At 48.4% G+C, this 15,722-nt stretch overlaps 1 protein-coding gene across 2 annotated transcripts in view; it reads left to right on the top strand.

Annotated features, from left to right (window-relative positions):
* The first annotated feature begins 8,094 nt into the window (after nucleotides 1–8,094).
* The window catches only part of MGLL (monoglyceride lipase), a 121,470-nt gene continuing 113,842 nt past the window's right edge, over nucleotides 8,095–15,722 (top strand). Inside the window, exons 1-2 of one of the 2 annotated variants that reach the window (XM_021695277.1) lie at nucleotides 8,095–8,221; nucleotides 9,500–9,644. In XM_021695277.1, the coding sequence (XP_021550952.1) occupies nucleotides 9,520–9,644 (125 nt within the window). In that variant the 5' untranslated portion in view covers nucleotides 8,095–8,221; nucleotides 9,500–9,519. Of the gene's footprint in view, nucleotides 8,222–9,499; nucleotides 9,645–15,722 lie in introns of those variants that run through there. The other variant, XM_021695278.1, reaches the window with a different exon arrangement.

The following is a 15,722-nucleotide window of genomic DNA, read 5'->3' as shown; positions in this document are numbered from 1 at the left end:
CACTTCCCCACATACAGCCTCGGGCAAGGAAAAGGACCGGTGCGGTTTCCTCAACTGCAAAATCCCATGTGAGGCCCTCCCACAGGGAGGCAATGGGGGCACCTATATTCATTTACATTCCTATTTTGATTCCAACGGATGCAACTTCTGTGGGAACCACACTACAAGGATCAAAAATTCCATTTTGTTTTTTCCTGCATGATTCCTAGTGGTCAAGGAAAGGCAGGAAAGTGCCTTGACTGCCACACCTGCCATTCTGGAATGATCTCTTCTAATGACATTACCCTTCCATTGATGTGCAAGTATAGACGGAGGGCAGAGGCAACTTTCCGGAACTTTCCTGCACCCACACTGGTGTTAGAACTTATTTCACATTTAATGCCCAGCAGCCCTCTCTTAACCATGGAGATCAGGGGCCCCAAATCTCTGCAGGAAGAATTTATTTTTATTTATTTTTTTACGATTGTGTATTTATTTGAAAGAGAGAGAAATCACAAGGGGCGGGGAGGGGCATAGGGAGAGGGAGAAGCAGACTCCCCACTGAGCAGGGAGCCCAAAGTGGGACTCGATCCCAGGACCCTGAGATCATGACCTGAGCTGAAGGTAGACACTTAGCCAACTGACCCACCCAGGTGCCCCTACAGGAGGAATTTATGAAGAAGGAACTTTTTTATGGAAAAAATAGGGAAAGGGGCCAAGGCAGAAATGATTTGGGGAAAATTTTTACAACCATTTGTTTTACAACCATTTGTTTACAACCATTTCAATAAGACGGAACAACAGAATCAACACACCTTGTCACAGCAACATTAAGGATATTTATGACCTCTCTGTAACAGCACTGGGTACATGACTTTGTTGGTTCTGTCCTCCAGTAAATTCTTTTTTGTAGGTATTGCATAGATTACAAAGTGTTTCTTTTTTCCTTTCTCTTTATTTTGGAAAAACCCAGTAGTCATCCTGAGTAGGGGAAAACCCAGTTCTCTCTGGTAGCATCTCCTTTACTTTTACACAGAACACTTCCCTTCTGGCGCTCCTGGTCACCAAACATGTGGGGTTTTCCCCACACCAGACAAGTCCGTGACATCAGTTGGGTGTCCTATGATCTAACTCAGTTCTGACTCTGTCTACCTAGAGATAGTGGAAACCTGCAAAGTCACAATGCAAATGGCCATTCACTGGGGCCCCTGGGACAACAGACCTTCTCACTCCCCTGAGGAGATGTTTCTCAAGCCCTGTCCTTAACACCCACACTCAACAGTTTGGTCCCCCCTCTTCGAGAAGCCCAGCAGCATGGAGCCAGCAGAGATGCCGTTACTCCCCTCTGATGCCCTTGCTTCTTACTTTCTCCCTTCCTCCTCAAGGTATTTCTGGCATGTTCCACTCTCCTCAGACCTCAGGGCACCTACAGAAAACTAAACAAGAACCTGCCAGGTGGTTGCCTCTGGGGACAGGAACCAGGGTACAGGAGGGGGCAGGAGACTCCCCATTCACTGTTAACTCTGGTTCTCATGGGAACTCCTCACACATGCATAAAGTCCCTTCACTTAACAACGGTGACATGGTCTCACACCCTGCCTACCCTATGCCAGGCGTCGTGCTAAGCAACTAACCTGCTCTATCCCAGTCAGTCTCACGAGCTAGACAGGATTCTTAATTATCCTCCTTTGGCAGAGGCATAAAGAAGGTTAACCAATCGCCCAAGATTGTGTAGTTCAAGTCACCAGAGCCGGGAATTGAATCCAGGTTGTCTGGCTCCAAAATGCACAGACTTCGCCACCATGTACCACTACCTCTTCTTCACACAAAACTTCTTGAAAGAGTTGTCTCCACTTACTTTCGACCCACGTCATAGCTCAGTGTAGACTGTCTTCTGTCCTAGTTAATCCATGAACTGGGTTCTCTCCAAGGTTACAAATGACCTCCTTGTCATTAAATCTCTTGAACCCATTCTAGTCCTCTCGTTTGACGTCTGAATAGCATTTGGCCCTGTTGGTCCTTCTTACAACATGCTGTACCTTTAGATTCTGTGAAATACACCTTCCAAGTAACCTTCTTCTGTTTCTGTCCCCTTGGCAAACTCTCCCTGTCCCCATCCTCCTCCTTCTCCTCACAAGGATCTCTCCTGGGTTCACTTCTCCCCAGCCCCCCCAAGTTCGTGGTTCCTGGGCAATTGAATCCATTCCCATGACATCAAGTACCACTTACTTCCAGGCCCTCATCTCTGTCCCGACTCTCCTACTGTGTCGGCTATTACCCATCAGGCTTTGGCTTGGATGTCCCAGAGAGGCCAAAAGTCCAGAACTACACATAGCACCTCATCAACCACCACCAAAACCTACCCCCTTCCTCACGTCCTGACCCAGTGAAACAAATCAGACACTCATGGGTTAGCTTTTTAATTGTTCTTTTGAATTTTGCTTCCAGTATTGTTAACATACAGTGTTATATTTGTTTAAGGTGTACAATATGGTGATTCAACACTTCCATACATCACCCCCTGCTCATCACAAGTGCCCTCCTTAATCCCCATCACCAATTTCACCCATCCCCCCACCCACCTCCACTCTTGTAACCATCAGTGTGTTCTCTATAGTTATGGAGCCTGTTTTTTGGTTTGCCTCTCTCTCTCTTTTTCCCCTATGCTTGTTTGTTTTGTTTCTTAAATTCCACATATGAGTGAGATCATATGGTATTTGTCGTTCTCTGACTGATTTCGCTTAACATTATACTCTCTAGCTCCATCCACGTCATTGCAAATGGCAAGATTTCACTCTTTTTATGGTTGAATAATATTCCATTGTGTATGTATATATATGGATGTGTATACATATATATACATACACACACACATATATATATATATCACATCTTCTTTATCCCTTCATCCCCAATTGTTGGACACTTGGGCAGCTTCCTTATCTTGGCTATTGTCAATAATGCTGCTATAAACATAGGGATGCATGTATCCCTCTGAATTAGTGTTTTTTAATTCTTTGGGTAAATATGTAGTCGTGTGATTACCAGATCATAGGGTAACGTTCTGAGAAGCTTCTATACTGTTTTCCACAGTGGCTGCCCCAATTTTGTTGGTTGTTGCCCCACCAACAGTGCACAAATGTTCCTTTTTCTCCACATCCTAGCCAACACTTGTTGTTTGTGTTTTTGATTTTAGCCACTCTGACATGTATGAGGTTCATTGTAGTTTTGACTTACATTTCCCTGATGATGAGTGATGTTGAGCATCTTCTCATGTGTCTGTTGGCCATCTGGATATCTTCTTTGCAGAAATGTCTGTTCATGTCTTCTGCCCATTTTAATCAGATTATTTGATTTGGGGGTGTTGAGTTGTATAAGTTCTTTATATGTTTTGGATACTAACCCTTTATCAGATATGTCGTTTGCAAATATTTTCTCCCATTCTGTAGGTTGTCTTTTAGTTTTGTTAATTGTTGCCTTCACTGTGCAGAAGTTTTTATTTTGATATAGTCCCAATAGTTTATTTTTGCTTTCATTTCCTTTGCCTCAGGAGACCTATCTCGAAAAATGTTGGTATGGCTGATGTCAGAGAAGTTCCTGCTTGTGCTCTCTTCAAAGATTTTTATGGTTTCGGATCTCCATTTAGGACTTTAATCCATTTTGACTTTATTTTTGTGTATGGTGTAAGAAAGTGGTCCAGTTTCATTCTTTTGCATGGCTGTCCGGTTTTCCCAACACCATTTGTTGAAGAGACTGTTTTTTTCCCACTGCATATTCTTGCCTTAGGTGTTGGAGATTAATTGGCCATATAATCATGGGTTTGTTTCTGAGCTTTCTATCCTGTTCTATTGATCTATGTGTCTATTTTTGTGCCAGTAACATACTATCTTGATCACTACAGCTTTGTAGTATAACTTGAAATCTGGAATTGTTATACCTCCAGCCTTGTTTCTCTTTCTCAAGATTGTTTTGGCTATTCAGGGTCTTTCGTGATTCCATATAAATTTTAGGATTATTTGTTCTAGTTCTGTGAAAAATGCTGTTGCTATTTTGACAGGAATTGCATTAAATCTGTAGATTGCTTTGGGTAGTATAAACATTTTAGCAATATTTTCTTCTAATCCATGAGCATGGAATGTCTTTCCATTTGTTTGTGTTGTCTTCAATTTCTTCATTAATGTTTTATAGTGTTCAGAGTACCGGTCTTTTACCTCCTTGGTTAAGTTTATTCCTAGGTATTTTATTTTATTTTATTTTACTTTATTTTATTGGTGCAACTGTAAATGGGGTTGCTTTCTTGATTTCTCTTTTTGTTGCTTCATTATCAGTGTATAGAAATACAATGGATTTCTGTGCATTGATTTTGTATCCTGTGACCTTACTAAATTCTAGTAGTTTTTTGGTGGAGCACTTAGGGTTTTCTATATATAGTATCATGCCATCTGCAAATAGTGTAAGTTTTACTTCATCCTTACCAATTTGGATTATCCCTTTTTCTTGTCTGATTGCTGTGGCTAGGACTTCCAGTACTATGTTGAATAAAAGTGGTAAGAGTGGACATCCTGGTCTTGTTCCTGACCTTAGGGAAAAAGCTCTCAGTTTTTCCCCATTGTATATGATGTTAGCTGTGGGTTTTTCATGTATGTATGGCCTTTATTATATTGAGGTATGTTCCCTCTAAACCTGCTTTGTTGAGGGTTTTTATCATGAATGGATGTTGTACTTTGTCAAATGTTTTTTCTGTATCTATTGAAGTGATCATATGGTTTTTATCCTTTGTCTTATTGATGTGTCACATTGACTGATTTGCAAATATTGAACCACCCTTGCAACCTGGGAATAAAGCCCACTTGATCGTGGTGAATGATTCTTTTTAATGTATTGTTGGATTTGGTTTGCTAATATTTTATTGAGGAGTTTTGCACTATATTCATCAGAGATATTGGCCTATAGTTCTCTTTTTTGTATTGTCTTTATCTGGTTTTAGTATCAGGGTAATCCTGGCCTCACAGAATCAATTTGGAGAGTTAGTTTTTCTTTAGGGGGCTGTAGCAGAGGGGCTGGCAGACAGGCAGATGCGTGCACCACCGGAAGAGGGCAGCTTCCATCCAGCCACAATGCTGACCACTGTCAGGCACAAATGTGGCCCCATATTGCCAGGCTTTTGGCCTTTTAGAGGAAATCCAGAGACCAGCACTATCACATGGAATGTTGGCTAGTAATTCAAATATTTTGAAAGCACAGCAACGGCCAATCTCAACCTCCTCGGACCAGATGCAGTGCGCAGGCTGCCAAGTTGTACCTCTGCCTGCCCACTCTCCTGAGGTGAGTGTGCTCCATCCCACGGATGCAAGGATCATTTCTGGGCCAACTCCCACATCTCTGGCCTGACTGTTCTCTTCAGTTCGAGACCCACAAATCCAGCCTCCCCTACAAGCACCTCGTGCTCAACACATCCAACACTGCGGTGAACTGGAAGACAGGGCACTAGAAATTACCCCATCTGGACAACAGAGAGAAAATAGACAGGAAAACAAATGAAGAGAGCCTCAGAGACCTATGGGACTATAACAAGAGATCTAACATCGGATCATCGAGTCCCAGAGGGAGAAGAGGAGAAAAGACAGTGGGGTGGTCAAAGCTAAAGGAAAGAAAGAGAGACAACACTGAATGCTAACAAGGATGCTGAGAAACTGGATCTCTCACACATTCCGGATGGGCATGTGAAATGGCATGGCCACTCTGGAACACATCGCATCTTAAACAACATGCAATTTCCATATGGCCCAGCAATTACCCTCCTGGGAAATGAAGACTCGTGTTCACACAAAAACCTCTACACGAGTGTTGAAAGCAGCTTTATTTGTGATAGCCCATAGGGGTAATGACCCAAAAGTCTCTCAACGAACTGTGTGGTTCATCCACACCCTAGAATGCTACACACAACCACCCGGAAATGTTAAACAAAAACAGTGAATCCTAAAAGGTCACATACTGTGTGATTCAAGTCATAAAAAGTTCTCGAAATGAGAAAATTTTGGAAACAGAGAACAAATTAGCACCTGCCAAGGATTATGAAGGAAATGGGGGTGGGCTACAAAAGCGCAGCACAATGTTCTGGAACGTTCTGCATCTTGACTGTATCAATATCAATATCCTGGTTGTGATACTGTCCTATGGTTTCCCAAGATGTTACCATTGGGGGAAAGTGGGTAAAGGACACACAGCATTTCTCTGTATTATTTGTTACCAAACTGCATGTGAATCTACCCGTATCTCAAAATAAAATGTTTACTTAGAAAAAAAAAAAGAAAAGCCAGATATACAACAGCACAGTCTCAATCTCTTAACTTCCGGTTTGCCAACCTGCTGACGGCACACCGCGCTCTCATTTATGCTGGTAACGGAGCAAGCAAATCTTCAAACTCTGTACCACCATCTCTAGGGAAGTTCTGCAACAACTTCAACAAAATCTGCCCTCCAAACTTTCACACTGTCTATTTAAAGTTCTGGAATGTTGGAGCTGGAAAAAAACGAAACAACAGCAGCATCCAAGGTAGACTGGTGGGCTCTGGGCCCCCTCGACCTGTATCGGATCCCCAGTTGCCCCGCCTTGAAGAAATTGCCTTCCAAGTAAATACAGTGTACTTAGCAGGGCCAGCTTGAAGGCCCGGCCCCGGCTCCCTGCACCAGGGCTGCTGCCTCTAGATGCGTCTAGACACGTCCTGCATGGATCTTGTACACTGCCCCTCAGAGAAGTCATTTAGCTACCCCTTCTCTGTCCCGGGCCTGGTGAACTGCTTGAGGCCAGAGAGCTGGCTGAGCCACTGGGCGGCACTTAAAACTCATAGCTAGCTTCTCAAAGGCTATTGTTTTACTTCTTAAGTTAGATCACAGGCTCTAGGCAGCCTGGGCCCCCTGCACTCACACAATGTGACATTGAGATACCAGTTTCTGGAGGACAGCAGTTCTTTTCAACATTGCTATGGTGTAAAGTTATTTGTGAAAGAAGGAAAGGCACAAAGGCCAGCTGAGGTCAGTGTGAGCTGGGGACATTTGTCACACTCCTTGGGGACACAGGTATTGTACCCAGGCTACAGGTGAGGAGATTAAGGCCCACAGGACGGAGGAGCTAGAACAGGTGATCTGCACTCTAAGCTACACTGCTAGTTGTACTGGACACTGTTCAGACCTGCCCCTGGCCTGTGTAGATGCCCCAGAGATTTCGTCTGGGGGCCCACCTCCTGGGACATGGGGAAGGTTGCTGGGGATGGAAGTAGAGGGACAAGGCCTACACCAGTCTGCCCCTACCCTACCTCCTGGGGAGCTGTGCACCCCCACCCCAGCTTTTTATGTGTGTGTCTGACCATGTGTGTCTCTCTGGGGGTGTGTGAATATGTCTGTATATGAGTGTGTGTGTGTGCGCGCGTGCGCGCGCACAATGACTGTCTGCCCATATGTGCATGTCATGTTTGTATGCTTGGGGAGGTCTATGGGTGTCTGTGTGCATGAGCGTGTCACTCTGTGTTCCTTTCTATGTGTGCCTATGTCTGCTTTGTGTATTGAGTATGTATGCGTTTGTGTGTCTGTGCGTGTGGTATGTTGTTTGTGCGTCCCCATGTGTCCATGCGTGTGTATCTGTGGGGACGTCTATGCATGCCTGCATGTGTGGTGTGTGTCCTTGTGAACATGTAGCATCTGCATGTGTGTTTTCTGTGGCTGTATGTGTAGTATCTGGGTGTGGGTCTGTGCACGCATGTAGTCCGTGTGCGTTTGCTGTGTGTGTGTGTGGTGTGCGTTTGTGTCCCTACGTGGGTCTGTGTGCGCTAGGTGTGTTGCGCGTGGGTGTGGCGAGTCCTGCCGCGCTGACACTCGGGTGAGCCCGGCTGGGTTCCAGGCCTCGTGACGGTCCCCAGGCCGCCACCCCGGGGCGCGGCCTCCCGCGAGGCCGGGCGGGGAGGAGCGCGTGGCCGGGTCCGCGGGCTGTGCCCCCAGCTCCTCCCCGCGGGCCGGGCACACGTGGGCCCCGGGCGCCGCCTCTCCGCACCGCCCGCCTGTCCCGCGCGTCCCCACCCACCTCGGGCCGCCCCCGCCGCCGAGCCGGCCCGGGGATAAAGTGGCAGCGCAGACGCCGCGCCCTGTCGCCGCGGAGCCGGCGGCGCGCAGCTTGGCCCGGCACCGGCCCGCCGCAGACGAGGACCCGCGGCGCTCGGGGAACGCGACAGCGGCGCTCGTGGCCCCGGTAACTGCCTCCCGGCCCCCGCCCCAGCCAGCAAGTGCCGTCCCCAGGGGTGGGGAGCAGCCTCGGGGGTCCCCCGCGCGCTCGGCGTGGGCTCCCGCGCCCCCTGGTGCGCGCGCGTGTGTGCGCGCGTGTCTGTGGTGCGCGTGTCTGTGTGTGCGCGTGTGTGCGCGCGCCCTCCCCTGCTCCCTCGCACCAGCCCCCAAACCAACTTGTCCCCGTCAACTCCATCTTCCCGGTCCCCGCCGTCCCCGTGCACACGCCCGGCGAAGTCTCCTGGTTTTTCCGGTGGCTTTCCCAGTGACAGCTGCAGGGCTCCATTCCCTGCGCTGTCGGAGACAGGCAGGAAGCAAAGTTTGTCAGGAGCCTCGGGGGTGACTTTGCCTCGGGGACCCGCATTTGTGCGTGTGCGAGGTGCCTCGGTGTGCGCGGAGCTAGTTTCCCAGTTTCCCGGGGCTCGCGAGCCCCTCTGGTCCCTGAACCCCTCCATCGGTTTGTGTAAGGAAAGTAATGACCTAAACTAGTAGTGGGGCATCTCAGGCGCCTGTTCCCCCGCCCTTGGGGAAGGAGGGGAGCCCCGGAGAGCTTGTCAGTGCGAGCTGGTAGCAGACTCCCGGGCTCCGCACCCCTAAAGCCCGAAAGGCAGGCTCTGGGGGCAGGGCGCGGGGTAGGGGACAGGGGCTCCGGAGCTGCTTGAATGCTGCTCTGTGACGGCCGAGATGAGGGAACAGCCCTTATTTGCCTGGCTCTGATCCTTCGTGCTGTCGTGGTTGTGGAATGCAAAAACCAGGACATGATGGAAACAGGTTTGTCATGGAATCTTTGGAATTTCAGACAGTAGGAATTAATTGGAGTATCATCCACCTCATTATTGTGCCCCTTTGAAACTTCCTTGGGGATTTTAAGATAGATGGGTCTTCTTGCAGCTGGGTCTTTATACCCACAGAGCTGACTGTAATTTCCACTTGATTACAGCTAAAATAGTCTTTAAGATGAAGTTTCCTGAAATGATTTAAAATAAACACAGATGGGAAGGGGGAAAAAGCTGTAATGAGGCACTTAAAAAATAAAGTGAGCATTTTCTTAAGAACAAATGGGATTTTTCAGTCTCGGAGAGATTGCAAGAAATATATGGGTTTTTAAAAATCTTTGAAATGGAGGGTTTTTTGGTTTTTTTTAACTGCTTAAAAAATATTACTGACACCAAACAAGGCTTTTCTCCCCATCTCTGTGTGTTTTACCATATTTCTGACTTTGAAATATGTCCTCTTTTCTTTCAAGGACTTGCAGATCCTTTCAGAATGCCGGAGGAAAGTTCTCCCAGGCAGACCCCGCAGAGCGTTCCATACCAGGACCTGCCTCACCTGGTCAATGCCGACGGACAGTACCTGTTCTGCAGGTACTGGAAACCGACGGGCACACCCAAGTAAGTCTGGCCCAGAGTGCTGCCCCAGATGCACACAGGCACATTCTCACCTGCCTCTCCTCCTTCTTCATGTAGCATCTCCTCTGGGGCCACTTTCTTCATGACCTACTTCATGTCAGGCACAGCAGTGCTAACAAAGCTGAGATTTATACTTGATCTTTTTTTTTTTTTTTAATTAAGAAGCAGGAGTTCTATTTTCATTATAACAACCAGGATACGGATTCCACCGTATGGCAGTGTTCAAAAATTCCACATGACTTTATTTTTTGTACTGAAATTGATTTCCTGTGGTACAGGCATTCCTCTAAAAATCAAACCCAACAACTCCAGAAAGCCACCTAAGCAGATAAGAAAATCAAAACTGTACCAATAGAGTAATCTTCGTTCTCTTTCCTGCTTGATTATGAGCTTCCGAGGTCTCATACGTGTACAACTAGGAAGAAAGGGGCCTGGGTATTTCCTTCTCATTTCTTGCCAGCTCAATTACTTTGTACATTTTCCATCAAGGATTTGTCTTGCTATTAGAAACAGGCGTTGGGACTATACACCATCAGACAGCTGGTCTCCGGCTGCTCCCCTCTTCTTGTACAAAACAGGGAAAACCCTGCTTGTTTGTGTTATTCAGGGAAAGAAATTATTTGTGGTAACCAATTGGACCGGTGATGGGTGAGCATCTCCTGTCCCATGGATATTTTACTTGCCTCGAAGGCCTCTGGTCTCCTAGGGGACACGGTCTAAGGTGGATTATGTCTCTCTTTGTGTTTCAGTAATCACCTGACCCTAGCACAGCCAGAGAGTCTCTCCTATATTTTCAACAAGGTAATCCAGGTAGCTGCCCATTAAAAACACAGAGATGGGGACTTTTAAAGACCTGGCTTAAATCATAGCTTCAGGGCAGCTGTAAACTGGCTCTCATAATGGACTGGTAATAACTCCTACCTGTTCTGGCAATACCTTTCTTGAAGATTTCCTCGAGAAGAGAGTGTGTATGTCTGCATACGTGTCAGATGGAGAGAGTGGGGAAGGGAGGGAAGGAAGGAGGGAGGAAGCTGGGGGTGGGGAGAGAGAGGGGGAGGGAGGGAGAGAAAGGGTTGTCAAGCATTATCATTAATTCTCCACTCTGACTTAACTGGCTGTAGAATTGCATATTCTCAGTTCAATTTCTAAGAACTTTGTGGTATGTGGTGCATTATTTGATCAATTTACAAAAAGAGGACAAAGAATTGGAAGTACACATTTTTAATGTCCAGGTCCCGGACTTTGGGAGCTTTCCTTGGTTGAGTGGGGAGGCCATCTTAGTTCGAGGTCAATGAAATAAGGAGGGCCTTGGGTGTCTGGCTGGGGCCTTGCAGGGCGGTGGGCGAGTGGGTCGGGAATGGCCGAATTGGCTGCCCTTCCTTGGCCATGAATGGTTTTCACAATCTCCACGCTGACGTGGTGCTGTGGGGAATTCTGTCTGCTCCTTAGCTTTTACTCCACTTAGAAGCAGCAACACCCCCACCCCCCGTAGTTTGAACTGAGCTGTCTCTGGGAAGTCAGGGTTTGCGTTGTAGTGGTTGCCGATGGCAGTAAGAAAGTAGGTGGGTGGCTGAGGCAGTTGGGTCCTGGGAGTTGGGAGAGAAATGTGACCGGGGGAGGGGCCACCCCCCATCTACTCTGCCTCTACCCCATGGAGATGATACAGATCGTAGGGAGTTGGGGCCAATGTCAGGGGTGATCTTCAAACCATTTCACCAGCAGTCCCGACCAATGAGAAATTCGGGAGGCCCCCTGTGGCAGGTGTTAACCCTGTGGTGGCATCTCTGGATGTTGAGGAGGGCTAGAGCTTCCTGGAGGAGGGATCATGGCAGCCAGAGTGATGGGGAGTGGTGAGGGCCTCAAGGCAGAGGTTTATACCAACTGCTATGAGAACATGTCCATGTCTTAATAACTGAGAGCAGCTGCTCGGGCAGCCAGCAGCTACTGTGCAGCCCTGCCTTCCTGTGCGCTCTGGAACATCTCCGCTGTGGAGTTTCAACACTGTTGCCTATTGCTTTCAGGAAGGGGGAGGGGACAGCAGGTCACCACTGGCCTCAGTCTGTACCCTCTGGGGAGTGTCCTCAAGGCCCTTTCCCAGTTAAGCTCAGGGCCTTCTCTGTTCTACCGTCTGTGGGGAAAACCCAGACAAATGTTACCTTCTCTCTGTCCTTCCACTCTGCTCCATTAAAAAAAAAAAATCTTTCTCCCAGAGGACCTTGAGACCTCCGAAGCCACCCCAGGTGTCACCTTACACAGAGGGTCTGTGTGCACCCCTCTTGGTTGCACTGCTTTGCATTGGACCTCACATCAACCTATGAGGTAAATGTTACCATGACTCTTTCCATTCTACACATGGGAGAACAGGCCTAAGATGACCCAGCTAGCGTAGCTGGATTCAGTTCAGAACCCTCTGGCTCCAAGTCACTTGCTCTTAATGCACCACTGAGAAAGACAGACCTTCGTCTTTTTAAGTAGCGTCTTCCTGATCAATTCTTGCATTTCTCATTAAGGTTGAAGATCACTTCATCCTGCAGTAAAGAGTAAAAGAATAATGAATTCTCCCTAATCATTTGCTCATAATTACTGGAAGTGGGAAATAGATGAAAGATACGGATCGTTTGGAAACCAAAAATCTTGGGAAGCCCTGGGGGGCGTGGATGCTTTATCCAGATGCGGTATCTCGGACTTTGACGATACCGGTTCTTCAGTACATTTCCAGCCCTGATGTCAGCAGGGAGACGGAGACAGCCCCCCACCACTCCGCCCGGTGGGGCTTGGGTTGCCTTGTGAGCTCCTGTGCACTGGAGTAGCATTTAGCCCCTTTGCATTCAGTCTGCCATGTGACCCTTAGTCTATTAAAGGACAACATTAAACGTCAGCTTCGGCATGTTACCCCACCACGCTCAGAACAGTGAAGGTGCGCCTGCCCCACGTGGTCAGAAACCATACTCAGTTTGAGGATTTCAAGGCTTCCTTTGATTCTGTGTGATGAGGAGGGCCGGGGGCCCCCTGCAACTGTGTGATGGTGCAGCTGCGGTCCCCAGCAGATGCCTAGTTCTAGACCTGGGCCACAGCGTGTTGGCCTGATTATCCGCAGTGGGCGTGTGTTGGCTACATACGTCGGTGCCCTTCATCTTTCTTTAAAGCTGATACTTCCCTCCATGCGCTTGGTCTCTGGGCAGCCCCTCAGGTCTGAAGAGCTGACAAGTGTTCCTGTCTCTAGCTTCCATGGTGATAACAACTGGTCTATTAGGGGAGCTGTTCCAAAGTGTGGTTGTCCCTTGTCCCTCGCTCGCAGAGGTCCCGATGCACACACCCTCCCTGGAGACTTGCTGGAATTCACAAGGGACTCATTTTTGAAAATTTCATTTAGCATTTTGTTCCAAATTCCCCTACATTTTCAGAGACCTTCCAGAACAGAAGCCCCTGGAGTTCCTTCTCCAGACCTTGCTGGCTTTGTGCTCTTTGCCTTTCTGGCATCTGACTTCGGTCTCAGTAACCTGGCTTTTCCCCACCAGTCACCCTGCAGCCACGCCCGCACATGGTGCCACTGCCTCTCCCCCCGCCCTTCCACCAGTCTGGGCTGCATCCGAGGCGGTGAGCAGTTGGTGCGGTTTTCAGGACTTTCCTCTTGGTGACATGGTGTGGAGGCTGGAAATGGGGCACATGGCAGGAAAGGGACTAACGAGGGTCACGTGGCATCGTTTCTGGAACCTCCCCAAGTTCTTAGCCTTGGCCATTGTCAGTGGATCTAGAATCAGTAAACCCAGGTCCCTGCTCCTGCTACTCCTCTCCTTATCCCTTAGTCCCCAGAGAGGGGCTCAGCTGACATCCTCTACCTCTGCCCTGGGTCGCACTGATCCCTTTCTCCACGAAGCCTTCACAACCTGTAGCCGCAATTTGGGGCAATGCCGCTTTAGGACAATTCCTCCCACCTAAGCAAATTTACCTGGAGAAGAAGTGAGTCCTCAAAGCTGGGATATATTTAAACGTTACAAAACACACTCCCTTCCTGCCACCCTCATAATGTCCTCCTCACATCAACCACCAGCCCCTTGGGCGTGGCCCCAGTGGCCCCAGAAGATAAGGGCTCCTCCCAGCCAACTGGATCCGGACCCTGGGGATGCAGCGTCTCCACCATCTGGCTGGACATAATTTTGATCCCTATTGCCTTCTGGAATTTTGTTCTCATAGATCAGACTGGCTTTTCCTGTGCTCCCCTCCCCCTTCAGTTTTCTAACCAAGTTGTAAGTCAGTTATTTAGTGTCCCTGTCCCTTCCCCCAGCCTAGGGCATTAATCGCGTGTTCTGGGCAAGATTCCACGAGTTCTGCTTATAGCTTTGAGTGTTTCCGCCTCCTCGTATGTCCCCTGCTGCCTCCTGCAGCTCTCATGACCTCTCCCCCCTCTGAACTCCTGCCACCTGCGGGACTAGGTGTCACTGCATCACTTACCTTTGGTTGCTACATCCTCAGGGTGGACCAGATCACATCCCTTCTTTGTCCCTACAAGGAGCCATTTTGAACTCCATTCTGTTGGTCTCCATGGGTGTGAGGACAGTCCAGCTCCCCCCACACCCAGCCCCTGAGACCTGCCCCCAAGCTGTAAGGCGCTAGCACAGCTCTTGGGCTCTTTGGAAGCCTCTGTAGCAAGACAGGCTGTTAGGGCTCACCTCCCTGCTCTTCTTGCTCAGCCACAGTCACGCTCCCATTCAACCAGCCCGTTCGGCCAACGTTTAGTTATTGACGTCTACATGCTCAAGGCATTGTGTTGGGCACCAGGGTGGGGAGAGGGTGGCAAAGACTGCTTTGTTTGATGTAGGGGTGGGGTAGGCGAACACATGGATAATTGTGATGTGATGTGGCAAGCCCCTAGAGATAGGAAACAGCTGGGCCCTGCAGAGCCTTTGTGCAAATGAGGAAAGGGGGTCCATCCAGGTAGACCCAGCCCTTCGGGTGTGTGGCTTGGGAAACAGAATGTGGGCTGGATTTCAGCTCCTACTCATCCTTCCAGCTAGTGCCCTTAACCTTCAAGAAGGGCATAGCAGGGAGCCGAGGCAGGAATGCATGGGCTGCATGAGATGTTCAGGAGCCCCAGCAGTGGTATTACTGGGGCAGAAGGCAGGAACCTAATGAAGCTAGAGAGGTGGTAGGGGACAAAGCCCTGGGGGGTGGGGTGGGCGGGGGAGGCTGCGGGCTGAGCTACAGGCTTGGCCTTGAACCTTCAGGGGGTGGGGGCCCTGTTGGTAAGTTTTAAGCCAGAAGTGTTGTAGTCAGACTTGTAACTTGGACAGCCAGCTGGTTGGAGGTGTTTGCCGTAATCCAGGGGACAGGTGAAGAGGGCTGAGTCCCCACATAGTAGTGGTTCCATGTGATAGCAGTGGAAGAACTAAAGTTGCCCACTCCTGTTGATGATGGCGGTAGAGACGGGGAAGGATAGCTCCTAGGTGCCTCCCCAAGTGACAGGTGCATGGGGAATACAGGGTTCTCCTTCCCCACACATCCCTTATTATCTCTGCTCTGAAGATGCCCGCTCTACTCTCTGACGTTGAGGACAGGTGGGGCCCCATGGGACCCTTCCCTGGAGCATCCCTGGAATAAACCAGTAGGAGAAACGGAGGAGAGGGAGCATGGCCAAGCAAACCTAATTCCCAAGAAAATATTAATGATGGGGACAAGTTCATTTTCATGAAGGTGAGAAAGGAATCCTGTCTTACATTGGCTCTCCACAATGAGGACTCAAAAATGAAGCACCTTTGACTTAATGGGTTGTTTTATGAAGTTTACACCTAAATTCTGAGAAAGTGGACCTCATTCTGAATTTATAGCAATGACACAATTTTCGATCAGATCAATCAGCTTTTCCCTAGCAATTTGATTTTCTTTTGCCTATTTTAAGAATTTCCAGAAGTTTCTTTCTCTTATATGAGCTGTTGTTTCTCTTTCTGATGTTTCTGCCTTTGTTATAGCATAGCAAAATGCCTTATTTTTAAATAGGGCATCTCTTCTGGGCGGTTTCTTTTTTTTAAGACTCTTCGAATAGCAAAGATCTTCTGATGGCCA

This window comes from Neomonachus schauinslandi, chromosome 1 (assembly GCF_002201575.2).
Source record: "Neomonachus schauinslandi chromosome 1, ASM220157v2, whole genome shotgun sequence".
Taxonomy (NCBI): Eukaryota; Metazoa; Chordata; class Mammalia; order Carnivora; family Phocidae; genus Neomonachus; species Neomonachus schauinslandi.
This window is presented reverse-complemented; position numbering and strand designations above follow the sequence as displayed.